Source organism: Lepisosteus oculatus, chromosome 7 (assembly GCF_040954835.1).
Source record: "Lepisosteus oculatus isolate fLepOcu1 chromosome 7, fLepOcu1.hap2, whole genome shotgun sequence".
Taxonomy (NCBI): domain Eukaryota; kingdom Metazoa; phylum Chordata; class Actinopteri; order Semionotiformes; family Lepisosteidae; genus Lepisosteus; species Lepisosteus oculatus.
Window position 1 is genome coordinate 13024403 of NC_090702.1, and position 25072 is coordinate 13049474.

Consider the following 25072-nt stretch of genomic DNA (forward strand, 5'->3'; position numbering starts at 1 on the left):
GAGAAGTTTAAAGCCGGATTTGGATACAAAAAGATTTCCCAAGCTTCAAACATCCCAAGGAGCACTGTGCAAGCGATCATCTTGAAATGGAAGGAGTATCAGACCACTGCAAATCTACCAAGACCTGGCCGTCCCTCTAAACTTTCAGCTCAGACAAGGAGAAGACTGATCAGAGATGCAGCCAAGAGGCCCATGATCACTCTGGATGAACTGCAGAGAACTACAGCTGAGGTGGGAGAGTCTGTCCATAGGACAACAATCAGTCTTACACTGCACAAATCTGGCCTTTATGGAAGAGTGGCAAGAAGAGAGCCATTTCTCAAAGATATCCATAAAAAGTCTCGTCTAAAGTTTGCCACAAGCCACCTGGGAGACACCCCAAACATGTGGAAGAAGGTGCTCTGGTCAGATGAAACCAAAATCGAACTTTTTGGCCACAATGCAAAACGATATGTTTGGCGTAAAAGCAACACAGCTCATCACCCTCAACACACCATCCCCACTGTCAAACATGGTGGTGGCAGCATCATGGTTTGGGCCTGCTTTTCTTCAGCAGGGACAGGGAAGATGGTTAAAATTGAGGGGAAGATGGATGCAGCCAAATACAGGACCATTCTGGATGAAAACCTGTTGGAGTCTGCAAAAGACCTGAAACTGGGACGGAGATTTATCTTCCAACAAGACAATGATCCCAAACATACAGCAAAATCTACAAAGGAATGGTTCACAAATAAACGTATCCAGGTGTTTGAATGGCCAAATCAAAGTCCAGACCTGAATCCAATTGAGAATCTGTGGAAAGAGCTGAAAACTGCTGTTCACAAACGCTCTCCATCCAACCTCACTGAGCTCGAGCTGTTTTGCAAGGAAGAATGGGCAAGAATTTCAGTCTCTCGATGTGCAAAACTGATAGAGATATAACCCAAGCGACTTGCAGCTGTAATCGCAGCAAAAGGTGGCTCTACAAAGTATTAACGCAAGGGGGCCGAATAATTTTGCACGCCCCACTTTTCATTTTTTTATTAGTTAAAAAAGTTTCAAAAATCCAATAGATTTCGTTCCACTTCACAATTGTGTCCCACTTGTTGGTGATTCTTCACATAAAATAAAAAATGTATATCTTTATGTTTGAAGCCTGAAATGTGGCAAAAGGTTGAAAAGTTCAAGGGGGCCGAATACTTTCGCAAGGCACTGTAATTCAGTGATTTAATTAAAATAAACATGTAGCATTTCTCTGATTATTCATTGCTCAGTTTTATCATAAAGATTTTTATGGAAAGCAATACCACATACTCTGCTACAGACAAAACGAAAAATGGAAAACATGGAAACTATTTTTTACTATGCAGTGAAAAAGGATTCTATCACTTTTCTGCTGTAGTTACAACTTCATAACCATAACCTTGAAAATGTGAATAGAATTATTGTCTCTTGAGGAAGATGAAAAGAAACCTTGTGAATGTTATATGTACTTGTCATCTACCATTTCTAACAAGGTTTTGGAGGTATAACCTCAAAATTAGCCAATAAATTATATTAGGCACTGTAATAAAATAACTTACACTTTCATCATCAGCATCTAGGTTGAAATTTATTTCTGCAATCCTATCAAACGTGGCACTAAAAAGAGAAAAGATAAAACTGCATTGAAAAAACTGAAGCTTTGAAGAAAGAATTAAATAAAAAAAACATTTTGAAAGTCTGAATTATGGTTTTGTACATTGTAGTTCAGGAGGGTAGCTGCATCAGCATGTGTAGGCTGCAAAGGAACAAGTAATAGGTTTATTCCATGCTGAGAAGACAAGAATGGAAACACAACATTTCGGCTCACACTGGAAGAAGTTTTTGTTTCCTTCCTGCTCTTTTCAGCATGGAATAAACCTATTACTTGCTACTTAGTATATTATATACCCTCTTAAAAGTTAGAAAATTCAAGATAACAAAAGGAACACCATTTGGTTGTGTTTGACATACACCATAAATTTCAATTTGTTACATAGAAACTTCTTTCGCTTTGGTTTGAACAAAACGTTCAAACACCCAAATATTTTTACAATTCAACAAAAAAAATACAAGCATTTGCTAAATATCTACAATATTACTTTTCAGAAGCACAATTTAAAGCCTTACTGTTTAGTGTATGTATTTTTAAAAGTACTGTAAATGTTATAAGCAAAAATGTATATAATGTATATAAGCAAAAAAAAACAATTCAAAGTAGTTACTACAAATTTAGATATTAATATTTTAAATGGTACAATGGTGCAAATGACATGTTTAAAAAAAAATAAAGTTTAAAATCTGACTTGATGTTGTCATCATGTTCGGCAAATTCCTCATCATTAAAACCAAACTGATCAACGAAGTTGGCTGTCATCTGCTGGATTTGATAGTCTGAGAAAGCCTAGGAAAGTCAGAAACAAATGGGGTTGAAATATTTCAAGGGTTGAAATATTTAAATCTGAAAAGGCATCAAAGATTAAAATGGACAGATACAGTTACTAAATACAGCCAATTTCCTCAAATTCCTAAAAAACACAGTTGGCGAAAACTAGGTAATAGTAACCATTGATTAAATGGCAACTGAATTTGGGTTAGAGGGTAGAGAGTTCATAGAGTCACCACAATGGATGGGATTTGTTATACAACCGTTGCATAATAACAGTGTTATGTGAACATTTTAAAGACATAAAAGAATGAAAAATGAGGAACATGTTACAAAATCTGTGTTAGTTTTCATCACTCATCAATAAAAACCTTTGATGGAGAAACTTGAGAGTAAAGCTTTCTGTAAGAAAATATTGAGAAATACAAATTATATGTATTTTAATTAAGATCTGTTTTCTGAGGTAAATAAATTTAGAAATAATATTCCTTTACAGTAAAAAAAACAGCAGCAGATTACGGCTTAATTTGGCTTTCTGTCCACAAGCTGAGAAGCATTTCAGTTTCTTCTATTATCCTGAGTCTCGATTTTACACTTCTTTACAAAATTATGTTTCAACAGAGCATTCAAATCAATAATGTTCCAAACTACTAGAAAAATGTAATAGCTCAAGCACAGATACAGTACAATATCTTAAATATGTCTGCAGGCTGGGTGAAGACTGATGACAACAAAAAGAAGCAAGTGAGAATCTTCAAACTTTTGTCAGTATTACCTCTACGGTCTATCACTTGCCCTATAGTGCACTTTTGATGCTCGTTCATGAGAGTGACTAATACCCAGAGCAACTTAATTTTCTCAACCCTGTGTTTCACACCCATGTAAATATTAAAAGAAGGCAATCTTACTTGCTGAAGTGACAGCTCATTGGGGAACGGGCTTTCTATATCATCATCCTCACTGGAAGAATGTAGATTGTGTGTAGTCACCTGAAAAACAGAAACATTATATTAAGCCTGTCTCTAGGTTTGCCAGTCGAATCGAGATAAAAGAAAACCGCACTTCCATGCCCTCACCAGATCTACTGTGTTTCTCCTGTTGGTTTCTGTCAGCGTCTCCTCTACAAAACTGTCCCACCGTCCTCGGCAATCCTCAGGTAGCTCTGCAAGACCACAGCACGATACACATTACACATTCTGGCTGGTACTTCCGTATTAAGGATAAAACCAAAAATGATTCAGGGAACCACAATTTAAGCAGTGAAAAGTGTACCAGTTTCGTTATAAGGAAACAAGTATGTCGCTTTTCAGGGTGGATTTTACCGTTATTGCGAAAAGAGTAAAAAGGGAATGCTGTGCTCTCGTGACCCTCAAGTGCCTCATCCAGATAGACTTGGCTGGTATTTCACACAGTGACCTGCTGGCAGTTCAAATCAATGCCGGTCCAATCATCGACTGTCCAAGAGTTTCCAGCAGCATATTAAACGCTCCTTGCATGAGGCATGGGCAGGCTTACCAGGAAATCCTTTGCTTTCCGTAAAAAAAGCCAAGACTTTTATAGAGTCCTGTTTCCCATAAGACCAGGCTGCACGGCAGTACAAACAGGGCCTGTTGTCCCCTATGTGATGCCCTGGGATCCACAGGTTTACTCTTATTTTTGCATCATGGAACAGGTGCAAAACACAAAGCCAGGGACAGCTGGATAACTGAACAGGGAATGTGTGTTGTGTTATAAATCGGTTCTGGGTATTTGTGTGATAATTACATCACTGTATCCTTGTGTACAGCACATATGTACACAAGGATACAGTGCTTAAGAACACACGTGTGTTTAATAGTATAGTTGTCTAAAGTACAGAATAAAGATTGTGTTCTTGTTTGATTTGTAAGAAATGGAGTTTAGGTACTCTGTTCCCTATGGCAATGCAATCATATTAAGGGTGATACTTTTGTGTAACTGTGGTATGCAGTGTAGCAGGGGAATATAATTAAATTCTTAACTTTTATGTAATTTCTACTTATTCTGGTAAAGGAGAATAATAAAGTTAATTAGTAATAAACAGTCATTTGTTATTCTCTTTTCTGACACATAGTGAACAATGTTATCGTTGTTACGAATACATTCACAGGACAGTGGTGTGAAGAGCACGCTACATGAATACCTTTGATGAGGTCAACGATTTGAGCCTGGACAGGCCCTTTCTCCATGTTTTGTACCACAGTATTGGCTATTCTTGTGAGGTGTCCCATATTGCCTCTTCTCATCCCTCCTTCTGCCCTGCAACAGAAGCATGGTTAGCATAATATGCGAGTTATGAAAGTCACATCTAAAACCTCTGAATGGTGTTTGTCATTTGGAAGACTAAACAAAACTGCAGACCTTATGCTTCAATCACACCTTAAACCATTGTAATACATACAAAGTACTGACAAGTCTTTTTTTCTTATTTTTTAAACGTTTTCTTTGTAATTTTAAACCACTGTGTTTAGTAATGCTCTCAGAAAGTTATTTTTTTTCCTTTTATGTGCTGTTGCACAATGTCCTCGGCATCAGTGAAGGTGAATCAGCTGGTAGACTATTGGTCTCTAGCCATCTATTTTTAGATTCAGACAGCTTCTGTTCTGACCCACAGAGCTGCCAGTAACTATGCCAGTTTCGCAATGGTTTAATTCTGGATTAACCTGAAACTGGATTCCTCACTTGATTTGTAACAAGACATTAAAATCCTGGTTTCCTCCGATTCCTCAGGTGTGCCAAACAGCTGTGTGGCTTTTTTTCTCTCTTTATTTTCCAAATGTCATTAAGTCAGCGAAAGGTTCCTAGGATCTGGAAAGAATCAGCTGAGTTCCCAGTGGCAAAGCTCGTATCTCCTAGTTCACTTAATGATTAGAGACCAGTAGCCCCCACCTCACTGGTTATGAAAACTTTTGAATAGATTGTGAAAATCAAGATTGTGGCAAAGGCACAAGATCAGTTAGGCCCATTTCATTTTGCTTATAAGGCACGTAGGGATGTGGAAGATGCTACAGTATGTGTTCTTAATCTTGCCCTCCAGCATCTTGAGAAAAATAAGACTCATGCTAGGTTGCTATTTGTGGATTTTCTTCAGCATTTAAATGTACTCAACCTTACCTACTGGCTGCTTTGTTCTATATAAATCATTTGTTGTATACATGTGACATCATTTGTAGAATACAAAATAATTGAAAGAGTTATCACCGCTCCAGACACAAAATTAAATTTGTGGGAGACACTGTTACTGTTAGTTTTGTTGCAAGTAGAGGAGTGGGTCAATGGACCAGCTGTGGATGAGTTTACCACTTGGTAGGAACAAAACTATTTTAAAGGTGATAAACTGTTTAATTGTTTAAGGGTGATAAACATGTTTGATCAGTCTTTTATTGAATCTGCTTTAACCTTTACTCTGATTTGTTGATTTGGGAAACTGAATCTTAGGAACAAACTGGGGAGTATTGTCAAACTATATCAGAAAGTAATTGGAGCTAGTTTTTAGGCCAGATCCCACATCTATCAGTTACGAGTATTGTGTAAAGGATACTCCGTTCTCCAGGATCCCTCACACTTTTTGTTTAATTAATTCCAATTACTTCTCCCAGAACACAGATACAGATTTCCCAATTTAAAAACAAACAGGTTATATATATAACCTTGCTTAACAGATTATTCTCCTGTGCACATATATGTGTACTGTTTGTGTATTTTCTTTATATTGTCTATTTCCTTAAGACAAATTGCCCTTTGGGGATAACACTCTCTCTGTTAGGTTATTGCAAATGCGACAGAGTTATTAGTTCTGACACTGGCTTTGTCAGCCCTCATAGAAATCCTTACTGTATTTTGTCATTGGCTTCCCAGGCATCTAATATCCTCTGCACCAACCGGCACTTCTGGAAAAGCTTTTGAGAAAGAACACACAATAAAACATAACAGAATGAAGAAAGACTGCATTTGAATACTGCAGAGGTCATCCAACCAGTATGTACCTTGTTTTAATGGCTTAATCCCTTGGATAGTGAAAAGCATGGGGCATTTTTGACAAATTTATACTGCATATACAGTATATGCAGCCTGCTTGTAAAACATTTTTTATTAAAACAACCACATTGTGCAAAATGTACATGACAGTCAATATGATTTACAGTAGTACAAATGGGACAATGGGAAATAGTCCCACGGACAACAGCAATAAGACATAAGAATATAAAGAACATAAGAACATAAAAACTTAAGACTAGACTATAAGTCCCATCTAAACATTTGCTTTCTAGTCTTAAAATGACCCAAACAAATCATCCACCTGTTTTCTGACCTAGAGGTACAACATTGATTAAGACCCCTGTGTTCACCACAGTCTCTGATGCATGCAGATCAAATGTGTGTCAGTTTTCGCTATACAGTTATTTAAACATGCCAGATGATTGTTAATTTTCAACTACATTTTTAAAAGGCTTTGCATTTTGTGGTTATTGAACTATTGAATAGTTAAATATCTTGTAAATAAGTAATCAGAAAATGCAAAAAACTCAAATGATGCGCTGTTAGTAATACACTAAATTTGTATTCTTATAAAAGAATCGGGTAGGTTTTCCCAAGGAAAATGATCAAGTAAAAAAGATGGAAAAGAAGCAAACCATACGTGAGCCACAAGGATGTTCTGAGATGAGCTGTCGTTAGTCTCAGAGTCGGCAGTGGGGCTCTGCCCCTCTTCCTTATTGCCTGGACTCCCTGTAGCTTTCTCTTCGTGGGCGGAGTGGTTCAGAATTGCTGTCACGCACAGCTCCACTTGGAAGTGCAAAAAATTATTCCAGGTGTACTTAAAAAATAAATCCTAGGCACAGAAAAAGCAACATGTTATTGAAGATCTATAATGACATCTGGTGCATTAGTCAATATTTCAGCTTTGTAAAGAGCATGATAGTTTTTAGCTTCAGTTATTGTTTAAACCAGTGCAAAGACGTACAAAAATAAATTGAATGATGTTCTGTAGAAATTCATTAGCAAAAGATACAAACTTTTCACAGTATTTCTAGGAAACAAAAAACTCACAAGTAGAAGGTCCATGGTATTCAGCCTGCAAAGCTCCTCGGTAATGCTGGGCATGTTGGTCTGTAGAAGGGAGGCAATGAGTCTGGCTACATGAAGACGAGCATTGCCCAGTGGCTCTTCAAGCACTCCAATCGTGGTCAATATTGCACATTTCTGTTTGAAACATAAAAAGCACAATCTAAAACAACCACATTCCACAATGAATTGGCTTTTATTCAAGCTTTCCTAAACTAATCCTTTTCAAAAATTAATCTATCCAGAATTCGCTCCAGAAACTTCAGTCAGCGTAAGGCTGCACACAGACCTCCTAGTCACCACTCTAAGGATGAATGCATTTTGTCAGTTCTTAATTCCACATCTTTTCTAACACTAAACTGTACCTATGAACTTTAATGTATTCTGGAAACTGAAATGTTAATGTTCCATTGCCTGGGGTAAAGCCTGCCATCAGTCTGGAAAAAAATAAATTCAACCAAATCAAGCACGTGTTAAAACTCAAACTGAATTATTAATTATCCGCTTATTCACATCTCCTGTCCACATGTAAATCATCCATTCTGAGTGGTTCTCTATGATGACAACTTCCTGTAGGAACTATGTAGAAGCTAACAAAGAATACCAAACACCTTAGGATTACCTTAGGAGGTTCAAGAAGGAGCTGGTGAAAATCCTTTAAATGAGGCTCAATACCATGTAATATGCTGCTATTGACAGTGTAAGACCTTTCGTATCCCTGAGAGCACAAATCCATCAGCCCTTCGACCCTGAGCAGAAAGGCAAACGGACACAAGTAAGCTAGTGGAAAGGTATTATCTCCAACATTGTCAGCTCTTAAACATCAATTACAGCAACTGCAGAAGGAATGAGAAGAACACAAAGAAAAATAGTGCTTACACTGGTCTCCTGGTTTCTAGTAATGTAAGTAGCACTTGCGTTCCATTGACTATGCAGCTCTCGCTGTGATCTCCTTCAAACATGTTTTTCAACAGCTGTTCAACACTTTCCTGCCTGCCAAAGCAAAGTACATGAAATGTTGAGTTTTTTCTTCACAATGAAGTCACAAAGTTTTTTAAAATAATTTTAGTTCCTTTGAGTTGTTCATTTGAGTTTCATGATTAAAAATAGACATTCATAAAACAAACATAAATTGTAATTCTGTTAAGCACTACACTGATATGAAAAGATGAGAAGTTTACAAGAGGTGGGTCTTTACAGAGGATGAACTGAAACTGTGCAAGGTTATTGATCAGTTTTAAAGCTCAGTACTTTGAGAAACCTTTTAAATTAAAAAGAGAGTAGAAATACCTTGAGTTTATTTGCACTGGCATGGGAACATATTTTTAGCCTCAATTAAAATATGAACTAATTTAGCATCACTTAGTATAAGGGCAGGTTTTTATAACGCTCAAAATACCAGACACTACAAAATCTTAAGGCTAGGAATGCTTTAGCACTGCTCTTTCGCACTTCAATATGGTTAAGGCACTATGAATACATAATTCTTATGAAAAATGTGTGTTCTTTCTTGACTAAAAACAATAATGAAATGTTAAAGCTTATTTTTACCAAACTTACAGTAATTTATCTAACAGACAGTTTTCAGAGTTCCACTCTAAAATCAAAACATTTTCTACAGGAAGCATGAGAACAAAGTGCCATTTCATTTTAAGAGAACCCAATATGACTGTGCTTCAGCTGTTTTAGATTACACAGAAAAGAGAGGGTACTAAAAATAGATTTTAAATGCTGGTATATTCTTTAAGTTGCAAAAAACTGTAAATGTACATTAATGTATATAATGTAGTGAAGCAAGCAGCCTTTTTATTGTTCTACATTTCAGAGTTTATCCAGCTGAAGAACAGAAAACCATAAGGGTCATTCAGTGGTAATGTCATCTCTTTAGTTATGTGTTATTTTCTACCTTTTTCCATGACCAAACAGGCGTATGGGTTCCTTTCATTTTTCACAGACAGTACGAGTGAGTGTGCAGGACAATGAAATAAGCAGACACTTACAACTCCAGCACAGTGAGCAGTGGGTCAGGTTCTGTGGTGTCTTGCAGCTGTGTTGCCTGGTCTCTGCTCAGTCGAATTATATCACACAGGGTTTGAGAAGAATTGGACTGTTTCTAAAAATAAAAATAATCCCTCTTAATGAAGTGATTTCCCGAGAGCTTGTGTAAATGATGAACATTCACACAAAAAGCAACTACTGTGTACTTAGTTGATATTTTTTCACAGACAGTAAAATAGACAGCTAACAGCAAACTCTTCTGAAAAACACCATATTATATTTCAGACAACTTGAATCCTATATTTACGCTATCAGATGGTTGAAGGTGTTGGCAACAAAAACAATACTGAAAAAGTCCACCGTTGTCTCAAATATGTCCAAATAATAAGATTTTGAATCCCAACTAACCTCCTCCTCTGCTCCCGTGCAAATAAGCTCTATAAGTCTCTGGATCAGCTTCTCTTCATTTAGCCACTGGAGAAAAAAAGAAAATTAAAACCATCAATTTCAAATTCCACAGTATTCTATAGAATATCTCTAGTCACACCATTTCCCAAAAATCTCCAAACTCCAAACCTCCTAACTCTACACTGGGAATAACAATGCTTCATTTATAAAAAAAAAAAAATATTTTTCAGGCTATCATCATTTCCAACAAAAGAAAGCAATTTCATTAACAAAATAACAAGCACAAGGTTTAATAATAATTACAATGACACTCAAGTCTATAATACCAACTGATTACTTTTTATGGTGGTAATAACATTGTCTGCTTCCACAGAAATTATATCCACAAAAAGTGAATACATTTGTTTATAAACACCCTTTCCCTTGAAGTGAATAAATGAGAAATATCAGACCATCAATGGCAATGAAATCAGGGATGAAAAAACATTAGCTGGTTACTATAGTCAAGTTTCACCTGAGTTTTCCCAACAAGACACCTATTTATTATATTCTTTTTGTTGCACCTGCTACTTGATTTAGAAAGATGTTGTCTATATCCTTACATAAATTGATCTTAAAAGTGCCAAAGAACAACATGAGGGTTTTAGAATACCATACTAAGTTTCAGAAAGCATAAGAACTGCTTTCATATTGCTTAATATAACATCAGCAGCATAATGCAGTGCTGCCTGTTTTCAGAGATGCTGATCCGAAGCAGGCTGCTGAGCTACACCTGACAGAAAAATGATTGGAAAAAGTAGAAAATCCTTCTTATAATAAACACCCACTAATACGTGTATACTTGTCTAAAACAAAAAGTCTTACAGACAATAGGTAACAGACAAACAGAACTGAATATATTTATTATTGAATTCATATTTAGGCATGATGTGCTTGCACTTTTTGTCCCTGAATGTAATCAAAATTTCAACCCACTGAATTACAAACAACACAGCTGATGCCTTTTAGACTGCAAGAGACTTATTTCATCTTCAAGGAAATTCAACCATCAAATACTGGGCATCTGATTTGAGGCTGGTGGGAAATTGTGACCAAATCCAAGCCTGTCTATTTGACTACATTTATTTCAATATATTTATGTTATTTCAAAAATGATTAATGGCAGGAGACTGCACAATGTCAACAAGCATGTGATAAGGCAGAGGTCAAGCAGGTATGTGTATAAGTGAATTATGAAAAGCTTCTTATATATAACAACTCTGTATAACAATAAAAAAAAGATCACTGGATGCTAGGTGTTTAGTACATCTTAACTGAACATATAAAATGTGATAATTCCTTCAAAAAATACTGTCAACAGACATTTTGCCAGGTAAAATCTTTATCAGTTAGCATAAAACATTATATATATTTAAATATTGACCATGTAGATGAATCTGTATCTCATCCTATTATTAAAATTCAGAAGGTTTAGTGAAAATTCAGATAGACTGTTCTCTGGAGATCATTGTACATAGTTATAATAATAATAATAATAATAATAATAATAATAATAATAATAATAATAATAATAATAATGTGACAAAAGTATTCAGTGACTATCTTTTTAGTTTTTCCTTTTAATATTAAATAGATTTAATTCTGTACTCATCATAAGTTATTTATTGTCCATCTAGATCCTGTTTAACAATTATACAATACTTGCTAATACAATGTTGCCTTGGAGGAATATGGATGGATCTGGATAATTAAGGATGTAGTGTTCCACAGGGATCCATTTTGGACCCTTCATTATTTTTCTATGCATGCTCCTGCTTAATAAAATTAATCAGAATTATGGCATGAGCATTCACAACTAAGCAGATTATTCAAAGTTTCAAATTTTACATTCTGTTAACAATGTTTTAAGTATCTTGCTGCTAATAGAAGTCTGAAGTTTGATTTGTCTTACAAATAAATCAAGAAAGGCAAGCTATGCTACTTGCTTCACAATAACAGACAGAATGTAAAAGCCAGCCTTGTTTTTTTTAAATCAAGTTAAATCTCAACGGAGGAAATCTAAAAAGGATATTTAATTGTACACAATACTCTGAATCACATATTGTATATTATGAAATGGATAGTTCCGGTCCTGAAAGCTGACTGGCTGACACGTGATCAAAGCCATGCTGTAATCTCAGATATATGCACACCCCGGAAGGAATTTTGGCTTTTTACCGTGTGATAAAGAAATATCAATGCGCTGACGGTCAATCAAATCAATTGCATAGGCTTTTAAAGACTACTTCTCAGCATAGATAAGAAAGAGGATACATGTTTTAAATACCTGGGAATCCAAGCTTTTCCATTGCATCTGCAGAAAAATACTTATCTCTACTACCCAGCAACCTCCCTGCATTCACTTACACCCGAAGAGGATAAACATGAATGATGACGGACCACGGTACAGTAATTACACCTGTTAAGATTAATGATTGTTAAATTGAATAGCTCAGTAAACCTCCTAATAGACTATTCTATTTTTGTAGGTACACGAAGGAACCGACATTATCTTGCAACAGTGTTGGCAAGAATATGTAGAGCAGCTGGAACACAAATTTACACCAACCACTGCCTTCGTAGCACAATGGTGCAGAAATTATAAAAAACGCTCGGGTAGAAGCAAGGGAGATTATGTCTGTTAGTGGACATAAAAACGAGACTTCACTAAGCGGTAATTGGAAACCCAATTTTAATGGCATAAAGCACTGGAGTGATACTCTGGTAGGCACTGAGACCAGCAGCAGTGGGAGCGCTCTCCCAGCGAAAAAGAAAATGCCAGATAAACTAGGGATTGGACAGATTTTAAAAGCTTGTACGATCAATGGAAATGTTCAAATTAATGTGCATAGCCACTCGTGCCTTGTTGCTTAATTAATAAACTTAATGTCCTTCTTTCTTTTGCATAATATTGTTGAGAGTATAATATTCTTTCTGTTATTGACAGAACTTGCTGCCAGTGCACTCTAGACTTCATATTAAAATGTTTATTTGGATTAAGTACTGAATGATATGGTACATGATTAACTGATGACAACCTATGTCTCAACATCAGCAAAACCAAAGAGTTGATCATTGACTTCAGGAGACAAAAGCCCACACCCCCATCTACTTGGAAGGGACTGCGGTGGAGATGGTCAAAAACTTCCAATTCCTAGATGTTCACATCTCTGAGGACCTCACATAGGCACTTAACACCTCCAGTCTCATCAAGAAGGCACAACAGCGGCTGTGCTTCCTGAGAAGGCTGATGAAAATACGCCTGCATCCACGGATGATCACCAACTTCTACAGATGTACAGTGGAGAGCATACTGACCAGCTGCATGTCTGGTACGGCAACAGCACCGCATCCAACTGTAAGGCACTGCAGCGGGTGGTCAAAACTGCCCAACACATCATCAGCAGTGCCTCACCATCCATCCAAGAAATCTACAACACCAGGAGTCTGAAAAAAGCCACCAAAATTATGTCTGACCCCACTCACCCAGTCATAACTTGTTTGTCCCCCTACCATCTGGTAGAAGGTTCCAGTCGCTCCAGTTGCACACAACTAGACTCCAAAATAGCTTCTCCCCCAGAGCTGTCAAGCTGGTGACGCCCCCACTCCCTCCCATCACACTATGATCTCTCCTCACTTCTTCCTGTACCCACAATGACTGTGCTTCTACACCACTACATACACGACAACTGAATGTAAGCAGAAATTGTACTTAAAACTGTTCTAGTTGCACTCTTTAATAATCGCTGTATTATTTTTGCATTGTTTGCCATATTACTTTTGCACTTTTCTTGTCCGGTTTGTATACTTTTCTCTGTGTATTTGCACAGTTTTTGACAATTTTGCACTGGCACAATACTGTTAATTACACTGTTACTATATTTCATATAATATATACATATTATTATATTTCTGTCTCTTGTCTTGTCTGCTGTTCTATTTATATACTGCACCTGAGAGATTAATGAGAAACACTTTTCACTATACTATGCACCCATGTAAGTATAATGACAAATACAGTTGAATTATTTGATATGCTCAGTTTCTATAAGCCATATCATAAATTAAGATCTGCTAATGATTGCTAATGCTATATAAAGATCATGATTAAAAGTGACCTCCTTCAACACATTCCATAAAATGAACGGTTCTAGTCACCTTTAAAGTTGTCTATAAAAGCAGTGTTCATGGCACACTGTTCTCCATTTTTGCTAGACATAGTTCCATGTCTCAGTTCAGGAAGCCTGTGAAGTAATGTTCAAATCAACATACAGCAACTATAGACATACTGTATACTTTCATACTTTGCAGATAAAAAATGGGTGCAACATGAGGAAAGTTATTTAGAACACATCTTCGAGGCAAAAATGGAACGAGTCTTCAGTAGTTTTTTTTAACTTAATAGTTAAGGAGATGATGGAAGTGAGAAGCGGTGTGCAAGTGAAAATTTTTACTATTTCTAGTTAAGATAAATTTTAATTGTAAAAAAAGTCACACAGTACATGAAAAAATGATATTTACTTGTACTTTCATACTTATTTTTATTTACTTTTATACTTAAAATACTTGATACTTTATTTTTCACTTTTACTCAAAAACCTCTGCTTTATAAAGGTACAAAGCCTTGCAGAATTTGATTTACAAATGAAATAACCATTTTTTTATATATTTTTAATCTAAATTTGAATTCTTAAACTGAACAATTTAATGAAAAAATGTATACAGTATGTCAGTACAAAATGAAAGCAAAAATCAAAACTAAAATATGTTGATTGCTTAAGTATTCAGCCTTCTAAGTCAGTACTTGGTGGAAATACATTTGACAGCAACTACAGTTGCAAGTCTTTTGGAATAAATCTGTACCAACATTGCACACTGAAAATGGTGCAATTTTCACCTATTGGGAACATCACAGGAGGGTTGTGAGAACCCTTTTTTCTCCCAAGTCATTTTGTTACTGTGATTAAACCAAAGGGAATAAATTACAGTTAATGTTTTTGCAAAACATTCATAACAGATGTGACAAACCCACAAAAAGTAAATAAAGGGATTTTGATAAATGTCTTTTTGAACAGTAATGGTGTAAAAGGTGCTATAATACCAGAAACTGAATAAAGAAACGTACAATTTCATATTTGACGTACATATTAAGCATCTGTTTCCACACAAATGTTAAGGTATAAACCTATTACACACACATTCTTATTATTATTATTATATGCAACAAAGTATCCAATATCTTTTTGGTATTCCTTCTAACTCTGTTTTTTCTTTGTTTATCATTGACATTTCTAAACATGCAGACCAATACAGCTAATGAAGATGACACAGAACTCATTCTGTCACCTATTAATGACCGCAGTTCAGAGTAAAAACAAATGCAGATGGCTTACATTCAACACGTCTTGCCTTAATGGAGCAGGCTCCACACAGCTGATGAGTCGCAGCAGCAGATCCATCATGGCTGAAGTGTCTATGTGTTTCAGTACTAAACTGATGAACCCATCTTTCTTCCTCAAAAAGGCAATGACCTGCAGGAAGAAAGTGATTTACTGTAAATAAGGAGCAGCATTTTAATCTCATTTAGTTGGCACCATATGTGCCTCTAAAATAATTGATATGTCAGCATGTTCAATTAAAAAAAAAAAGATTTTTTAACTATTCTAACTAAAGGCAACATCTCACTGTTTTGTAAACTTTGCCTTTTAAACCAAGACCAGAAGTGTCAATCTCAAGTGAACTTCATTCGTATCATAAATGACCGAAATACTACTCACAATTGACATACAACTATTATGTATTTGTACACTATGTCTGTTGAGAACAATATTTAAAACATGATTTATTAATTTTTGTTACATTTAAGCATATTTTAACATCTATTTTGTACTGTAGGAAGAAATTTCCACTACAATGAAGCTTCCCATCACAGGATTTTCTCTTGTGAGTTTGTTTACTTAGTGATTTATATAGTTCAACATCCTCCTTATTTTCAACATCATGTTGGCAAAATATGCTTCAGGTATTACAAAATAAAAGAAAATAAGCGCAGCATTTCCCCTGACTGTAAAACCAAGCAAAAGAAAGGACTAAAAAGGCGGTTTAAAAGTATTTGCACTGTGCTGAACTTAACTAAAGACCTTAACTAAAACAATGCCAGTGATGAGTCAGAAGCAGCTTGACTTGTTTCATTCTTAGCAGACTTCTAGTGTTTCAACTGGCTGAAATCTTGGCTGAAGGTATTGTCAAAACCCCCACAAAAGATACAAAGCTTTATCTGCTAGATATCAGCACTATAAAACAGCAAAAAATCACTTCTACAACTACTACTATTGCTTTTTGAAAACAGCTGAACTGAAACATCTCAATTTTCCCTTAACTTCTACAAATACACTTCTCCACTTCTTTCACTTTTGAAATGTTTATTTTTCTTTTCTTTAATAATGTAATTACAAATCCCTTCCTACTATGTTCAAAAATATCCATTTGAGATCATAAAAAAAACACCCAGCACAGTTCCCATGGGAACAATGGTGGTTCATTCGCTGAGGCTGCTCCACAATTTGAAGGAAGAATATTGAGAAATATGAGTACACGTCAATTTTTTATCCCACCATTTTCATGCAAGCCTCTCTCGAAATATATCAGTGACAATATCCAACAGGAGCACTGTGATTGGGTAAAGGTAGAGAAGCACAGGGTCTGCATGTCTGTGAGCCTGATACAGTAACATCACTAAGGGCACCTGCTTTGTGTGTGGACTGTACAGGCTTGGCAGGTCGTTTTTTGACACTCCTGGCCCAGACAAGGCTGAAAAATATTTAAAAAAACATTTATCATGCTCGCTCTAGTATTTCCTGCATCACAGCAAAGTGATGGGAATTCATGAACATGTTAAAAGTTTTTAAAATATCGGAATTCAACACAAAGCTAGATTTTGATTTTCAAGAGTCATCAATATATAAAATACCATTAAAGACTGCTTGTTAAAATTAGACTTGAGTGCTGGCAACAGCAACAAACTAAGTTTCCATCTATCTCTAACCCTAACCACCCTTATATGTTCCTAAAATTAATCTAAGAATGTAGTAGCAGACTGTTTAGTAGACAGACATGCAGAAATGGCAACATCATAAAATTCCTGGGTAACAGTGAGCAACATTTCCCTGTCCACTGCAGATTCAATGAAAATTCCCATTCTTGTAGAAGCATTGGGCCTAAATAACACCCCACAAAGAAAACATTGCTTATTTTTAATTATTATACCTGTTCTGTTTTTCTAGCAATGAGGTTGCCGATAGTTTTACTGAAAAAGCTGGCCAGAAGAGGATTAAGGGGAGATGGCTGCTCCAGGAAGCAGTACAGTATTTCAAGCAACGACTCATCCCCTCCAAGCTTATCGTTGATGTGGTTCACATCTGATGTCAGCAGCTCACAGGCAATGTTTGGATACCTGAGGACATTAACAGATGAAAATTGTAAGGGTTAATGAAAAAAACATAATACTTTGCAATTTAAAATAAAACATTTCACTGTAGTGCTACATTTTTTTACCCTCTTTCTGACAACAAATAATTTTGAAAGAAACACAGATTCTATAAGGAAGGACATTGATCTTACAAATGCAGCCTGATATCAAAAGCAATGTGTAAAAAAAAGAAAAAGGATATTCAATACATGCTAAAGCTCAAGAACATAGGTAATCAATGTTGTTGATCCACATTTGCCTGTTTTTATTATAATCACATTAAATTCTGAGAAGTGTAAACTAGCTGAGAGTTTTCAAGCACTTTACGTCTTTGCAAGATCTTTGCAAAAATTTTGCATGAAAACGATTTACAAATACTTCATTTTTATAATTCCAGAAATGACAGGAAGGACATTGTACGTTTTACAATTGTTTATAATTTACAGTCCTCAAAATATTTTCTAAACTAGCAATTAAACAATTTTAGCTTCATACAAAGCACTTTAAACAACAATATATCACTGTATAATTGTTTTTATTACTGTTTCCATACAGTACAACAGTTCACAATCATGTGCCTTTAGAATCAAGCATCGGTGCTTAAAATTGTACACACATATTGATCAAAGCTAAGTGTAAAATGCACAGATTAACAGTACATTTCAGCATTACAACCAAAATATAGAAGCAGTTTAATACGTCCCACTACCTAATGGTGTGGGAATAAACTTTATCAGCCACTTGTTAAGTTGCTGGCTCAGGATTGTGGAGAAAAAGAATACAAGTCAGAAGCTCAGTTTAGCATCATTTCTAATATGCAGCACAATTATATTTTTTTCTTTCATGCTGAGAAGAGAAGAAAGGAAACAGAACATTTCAGCTGTGGAGCCTTCTTCGGGTGTGTACTGGTCTCTTTCCAGCATGGAATAAACCTTTAACTTGTTCCTTTGCAGCCTAAGCATGCTGACGCAGCCTACTTGAACTATTTTTTCTTTTTTTTTTTCTCCCAGGAATACCACCATTATATTAGTGAAACCATAAAAAACACTAAATAAGTGAAAGACCTATACAGTATGTTGGACTGCAGAGTAACTGGACTATTAATGAAGCCCCAGTTAGAAACTTTCCTTTAAAACAGTCTCTTCCTTTTAACAAAGGAAATACCTGATCTTGGGTATGACAGCAAAGATCAGCCTGTTTCAATGCGTTACAGCTCCCATCACAAAAACATTAAAATCTTGGCACGAAATCTATCATGGAAGACAAAGTGACCATCAAAGAAACAGTTCCGATGCAGAGTAACAGTGCAAAAGGCAGATATTCTGCCAGGTGCCGGCTCAATGAAATCTCTACAGGAAACGGAACACTTGACCCAAAGGAGAAAAAAGCTAGATCTGCAAAACTAGAAAACACTACTCTGCAGGAAATGCTGATGCAGTGCACAGTTTCTGTTTATACCCAGAAGGCAGTGGAATAAGAGACTGCATTCTGATCTCAGGACATAGTGTAAATGTGAAGCAGCAGAAATGACATTATCTCAGAATCAAACAGATACAGTAAGTGTGAATGTCATTGCTATTCTCACAAACATACAAACCTATCAAAAAGCCTGTATTGTTGGGTCCTGATTGATCTTTCACTGACTGACTAGAGTAAGCATTCATATTTTAAGCCATACCATCAAAATATACAAAGGAGACATAATGACTTATAAGGGTAATGAGAACCTGACTGTACCAATGCACACTAAGCCACCAAGCACATTAAGTTCCAAGATTCAGACTCCCAACCAAAGGGGAAATTAGTAAACTACGTAATACCTGCAAGCAAAACGGGTGGCAAGGCATTACAGTTTTTTTTTTTTACATTCCTAGGGAGAAAATCAAATAACATAGTCAGCTACTAACTGCCTGTGTCCATTTGGATACAAACACTTTGGCCAGGAAGCAATGCACAATCTTACAACTGCTTTTAACTAGCCAAGTGGTGAAACAGTATTAACAGTGATTGGTATGGCAATTTATCACTGATATGGCAAAAACAATGTACATAACTCCTTTGAAAACACTTGGTTTGTCTTATTGAACATAAAACACCACCGATAAACATATATAGAAAAATAAAAGTTCACGTTAACATACCAGGACCACTGTTGCTGAACTGTACACTATCTGCTCCCAAGTCCTTAATAGTTCGATCATTCTGATCTGAGGTTTTAGCTTTCAAGTGAAACCATGTTTCTTCATTAACTGATACCAAAATGTGCCTGTAATGTCTTTTGCACAAATGTTTGCAAAATAATTATATATGTTGTTAAATCATGTTGTGTAGCACTTATGCAGAAGTTATGTGTTTTTTTACCGCATTTAAGTGAAGCATTCCCACTGTTATTTTATATAATATTATAGAAAATTAAGATCTCTTTCGTTCTCTGTATCATTCAAGTAACAGAAAACCATTACAATCAAATAGACACAAGACTACTGGCAAACTGTATTCATTTCAAAGGATTTAAAAAAAACTGCATGAAGAGAATGTCCAAACCACTGTTAGAAATTTCATTTTACAGTCATTTTGGATCATGGTTTAAAGCAATCATTCAGAAACCAAATATTAAACAAACACTTTGCGTCATCAAGGGCTGAAGTCTAATTGCAAATAAATAAACGTCTTCAAAAATGGAATTTGCTTCCTCAGTAACTGCATAACTGTTCTCAGCTCAAAAAAGGAAAATGCACTTAAAAAAACCCCAAGAGGGTCTCTTTCCAAACTACGTCAACATGGTCCATGTTATTTTATTTTTTAATCATTTCAGTGTTCATGTGGCATAATCTGGACAGAAATAAATTAATTGCAAGCGACCAAACCATGTCTAATTTCACACTGATTAACACCTTGGAATCAGAAGCATGGTAATCTGAATTACAATGATGTCATAGAACTTTGAGATGGACTGGAGAATTGTGTGCTGCTGACCTCATAGATTACGCAAAAGAACTGCTGTGAAAGAACTGTATCAGTAACAAGAAGGAAGCAGGCTGTTTAGGTAACAATCTTAAAAAAAACATCTTTCCATGATGCTTTCTTTGGAACGCATATACTCTAATAATTTCATTAAGTTGAAAAACTTCAGATGTGAGTGTAGGCTAATAGTTTTTTCCCCAGTTATATTCCACTGATATGCTTAACAGCTACATCATTTGAAAAAATACATATATGTACATGTATAATGTACAAAAAATAAGGAGAGCATTTTCTTTAGGTAATCAACCAACAATTCAAAGCTATGACAAACTGCAAATTATTGATTGCATTCATGCAGAATCACTTTGAAATAGCAACTTCCATCACATATTTTCACCAGAAGGGAAGTGCTTAATTTTGCTTTCTCGTATGGTTTTAACAAAATAAGACTACTTGCATGATACAAAGCAGCTTTAAGCTGCAAAAAGAACCCATCAACATCAACACTGAGGCAAACAGAATACCAGGGAGTTGTGAATACAACTGCAGGTCAAAAGGCTAGTGACATGGCACAGGACCCCTGGGGCCACTGCACACCAAAAGAACATTTGGACTTTCAAACATTTGTTTTCTGAAGATACAGAGACAGGTAAGGTGCATTTCCTTTTGAGCCATCATGGTTTGAGGAACAGCAGCTGTGGTTCTATTTTTATTTTTATAGTCAAGCATTGTTGCCATAGGAACACAACCAAGCTATCAAAACATACACATGAATCTGAATCACAGAGCATTTTAGAAAAGGGGACAGGAATACCCAAGCATCTTGATCATCTTTCTGCTTGGATGAAACGAGAAAAAAAATCACAAGGTGACAGGAGACTGAGCTAAAGACTATGTGCTGAATATTAATTTTCCACTGGTAGATATCACTCACTGTGCCAACCAATAGTAAAGAGATCACAATATGTTTGAAATGCAGTTTGTCAGAAATCATGCTATAAAATAAGGTAAAAAAAAGAGTTAAAACAAAAAATAAGTGGCTTTCAATAATACAATATGTTCGCATGTTGGCAGCAAGGGATACATTTTTATGGAAGGATGTCGTGTGTTATGGACATATAAAACAATTACATCTTTATAGTCAAGGAGGGAGTGTTCTTTAAACTTGGTTTAAAGAAGTCACTGAGGGCATTTCTGAACTCCTTTTATGAGTACCTACAATTGTGTTCAAACGTTCAGGAACCCTTGGGCAAACTGTTTGTTGATTCACAGCTGAAACTGCAAGTGAAAACAAGCTGACACAACCTCTGTGTGGTACAAACCTAAACATCACATCTTCCCTCAAATTTTTAATGTACAATTAGTATTTATTTACAGTTTCATAGATAATCAAAATAATAAAACAGTAAATACGGCACAAGCAAAAGTTTGACTCTGTCAGTCAATACTTAGTAACACCTCCATTGGTAGAAATCACAGCTTCCAAACATTTCCCTTCGGCAGATAAGAGTCTTTCTATTTTTGCTTTCAAAGCCCCCCACCCACCCACACCCCACTCTTCTTTGCAGAACTCTTTTAGCTCCAGAAATATTCTTAGTTCTTCTTGCATGCACTGCATGCTTGAGATCTCCGACTGAAGATCGGATGTATTTATTCAATTTAAGCACAGCTCAAAATTACTCAAGAGTGAACAATCCCGATCCCACATTTTGCATTATTTAGGTTGCCTCCAAGAAAATGTTTCACTTAAAAGGGATAAAGTGTTATTTTTTTATTCACCAAGAAGTAAAACAATACCTTCAAATCACCTCCGATCAGAGTAATGGGAAAATTAGCAATACCCCTGGCCCACAACCTCGGACCCCCACACACACCGAGGCAGTCAGCGGGCTTACTTGAAGCGGATCTTCTCGTCCATGTCCTGTGGAGGCTCCTGAGTGATGAGAGTGACCAGCTCCTCCATGCAGTGGTCCTGGCTGAGGAAGAGGAGCAGCCGCCGGTTCTGGGCCTTACACTCCTGCAGGATGTCATCTTCGTCCATGAGCTCCCGCAGCGTCACATCCTCCTTGTCCAGCAGCTTGTCAATGTGGGAGGTGGTGTGCAGGTCGAACTTCCAGAACATCGTGATCAGGCACACAGATCTAAAGACGATACGACGATTACCGATGAGGTCAGTTAAGGCGTAATAAACCAGATGTAGGCCTGGATTAAGTAAATGCGCCTTTGGGACAAGGATTCTTTGATCTTTGCTTTCATCACGATTAATGAGACAAAAAATGGAGCTAAAGCACTGGTATGCAATGCCCATTTGGGCTGACGCAAGAGCTCTAGACCCCTTGGGAGAGTTTGTTTTACGATGTGAGGTGACACTGACCAAAAAAGCATTGAGCCAATAAACAATCTAAACAATACTGCCTGGATAACATTAGGGTTACTGCAAAAACAAGTAGTGTTATGTATATGACTATCTTAAAAGCTTTAAAGCTTTTGTTTCAGATTTGCAACTGCAGAAGAATGAAGACATTTACCTGTACAATTCATTCAAACAAAATCACTTTCAAAAATGAAAAAGCTTAATATACAGTACAGTATCTGAGAAAAAAAATGACTTCAGGAATCATATTTAAGAATCTATCTGATCATTTAGGTACAATATTACAAGTGCTGTCTCAGTCTGAAAACAGTAGAGTATGGTATTATGTAGGGGTCTGGGTAAGGCGAAACTGAAAATGAAGTTTAAAACAGAAAATGGCAAAAAGTACCTACAGTTTATTGACTTTAATTTGACATTTTTTTAAATTTGACACAAGCCTTTTAGCTCAACTATGTTTGTTAAAATATAACCCTACACTCCAAAATGAATATGGAACAACGAAGGCTCCCAAAACCAGAGACAGGGGTAATCAAACCCAGGCTATTGGATCTGGCAATTGTATAAATTAACATTATTGTAATGTCTCTCTCGAAAGTTAGTTTTCAGTTCAGCAATAGCTCAAGATTAAACTACAAAGGCAGACTGAAATCAACTACAAGTATTCAGTTTATAAAGACCCCAAATGCACTTCAAAGAAGGTTTTGTTTTAGTTTTGAATTGGTGTCGTACTCAATTCTGTGGTAAATACATTTTTGTGTGCAGAGCTGGATGAATGACAAACCTTTAGCTATTGTAGGAGTTAGCACACAGCTACTTGTGGATGTTTGTTACAGTAAAAAAAAAATAAGACCGTGATAAACTGCTTTGAATAAGCATATTTTTAATACTTACGTTTGTGGCAATGAGCTGTTTAAAACACCATAAAAGTGAGGTTGCAATTAGCTGGAACCGGTTTGAAAACCTTAAGTGTTTTAAAGTGTTGGCTCACATTTTGGGGGTGTTCTGGGTTCTATATTGGGAACTTAACCATTTCATTATTTACATTATTTTTTTCTTGGTCTGATCATTCCCCATCACTGATTTCACTTGCTGTGCTGAGAAACTTAAATTTACAGACCAAATCAGATACTACCGCAGGAGCTTCTGTAATTAATAGATGTCTGTTCAATACTAACATCTGGATCTGAACTAACTTTCAAGGACCTAACAAATGGTTTCAAGACTAGAAGTCTATAAACTTAACCTAAAATCACCCTGCAAAAGTCAGTGACTTTAGTATTATTGACAGTGCTAAAATCAAACCCTTAAGGAAAGTAGGAAAATTTGGTGCTATATTTTAAAGTTAATGTTAGGAATGTGAAGAAAACATGCAAGTAAGCTTTTCATTATACTCATGTACATATGACAATAAATTGAACATATCAAGGGTATTTTTGCCTCACCTGCAAAATACTGTTTAAGATCTTTTCTCAGCCTTCATTATTAAATGTTGGTATCCTTGATATTACATTTTAGGGAACTAAACATTGACCAGAATTCTGCAGTTCATGTCTTGACATGAATACACTGCAGTACTTAACTCCCATCTTCCACAAAATACATTAATGCCTAGTGACATTTAGAGTGGAAATGTTCTCCTGTTCATTTATGAGGCACTAATAGTCAAATTCCAGGTTATCATAAGCTTTTTACCTGGATACACTACAAGACATTATCTTGTGGGTCTCTGCCAAAAACCAGGCTCTACACTATGAGCAATAGAGCCTTCTCTTGTGTGCATTGCTAAAAAAAAGTTTGAACCCCAAAGATAAATACAGAAATTTCTCAATTTTACCATAATAGCCTTGTTGAATCCAAAACACTTTATGTAAATATCCAACAGGGTTTATAGTAACTTTCTTTCAAGGGACATGGAATTGGTTATGTATGAATAAAACAGGCAATGACTAATTAAGATACAAGGTATGTGAAAAAGTAAGTGAACATCATCAGCTCAATTAAGGGGATAATTTGAAACTGGTGTTTAAGTAATTAGGTGGATCTCAGGGATTGAAGGCTCCACCTTAGATAATTATCTGAAACACTGAGTTTGTCCTTCACCAGACAGGGGTGTTAAGAGAGGTTATGCCACAATTTAAAGAAATCTCTGAGGATCTCAGAAAAAGAGTTGTTGATGCTCATCATTTCAGAAAGGCTTAGAAAACCATACTAAACGATTTAGGATTCCACCAATCCACAGGCAGATAGTCTACAAATGAAATTGTTTTTAAGACCAGTCACTCTACCCACAATCTCTCCAAGAACAAACCAGAAGATGTTCAAGGAAGTTACAAAGAACCCCAGAGTAACATAG

The 25072-nt window shown here is 36.1% G+C and overlaps 1 protein-coding gene across 2 annotated transcripts in view; it reads right to left on the bottom strand.

Moving 5' to 3' along the window:
* The window catches only part of ppp6r2a (protein phosphatase 6, regulatory subunit 2a), a 45386-nt gene extending 22919 nt beyond the window's left edge, over positions 1–22467 (bottom strand). For both annotated transcript variants that reach the window (XM_069192198.1, XM_069192197.1), the window contains exons 1-15: positions 22241–22467; positions 17180–17366; positions 15307–15444; positions 9875–9940; positions 9469–9581; positions 8348–8461; positions 8091–8217; positions 7454–7606; positions 7044–7235; positions 6239–6303; positions 4548–4663; positions 3463–3548; positions 3295–3375; positions 2307–2404; positions 1563–1620 (exon numbers count right to left, since the gene is read on the bottom strand). In XM_069192198.1, the coding sequence (XP_069048299.1) occupies positions 1563–1620; positions 2307–2404; positions 3295–3375; positions 3463–3548; positions 4548–4663; positions 6239–6303; positions 7044–7235; positions 7454–7606; positions 8091–8217; positions 8348–8461; positions 9469–9581; positions 9875–9940; positions 15307–15444; positions 17180–17366; positions 22241–22467 (1821 nt within the window). The remainder of the gene's footprint in view (positions 1–1562; positions 1621–2306; positions 2405–3294; positions 3376–3462; positions 3549–4547; positions 4664–6238; positions 6304–7043; positions 7236–7453; positions 7607–8090; positions 8218–8347; positions 8462–9468; positions 9582–9874; positions 9941–15306; positions 15445–17179; positions 17367–22240) is intronic.
* Positions 22468–25072: the final 2605 nt, after the last annotated feature.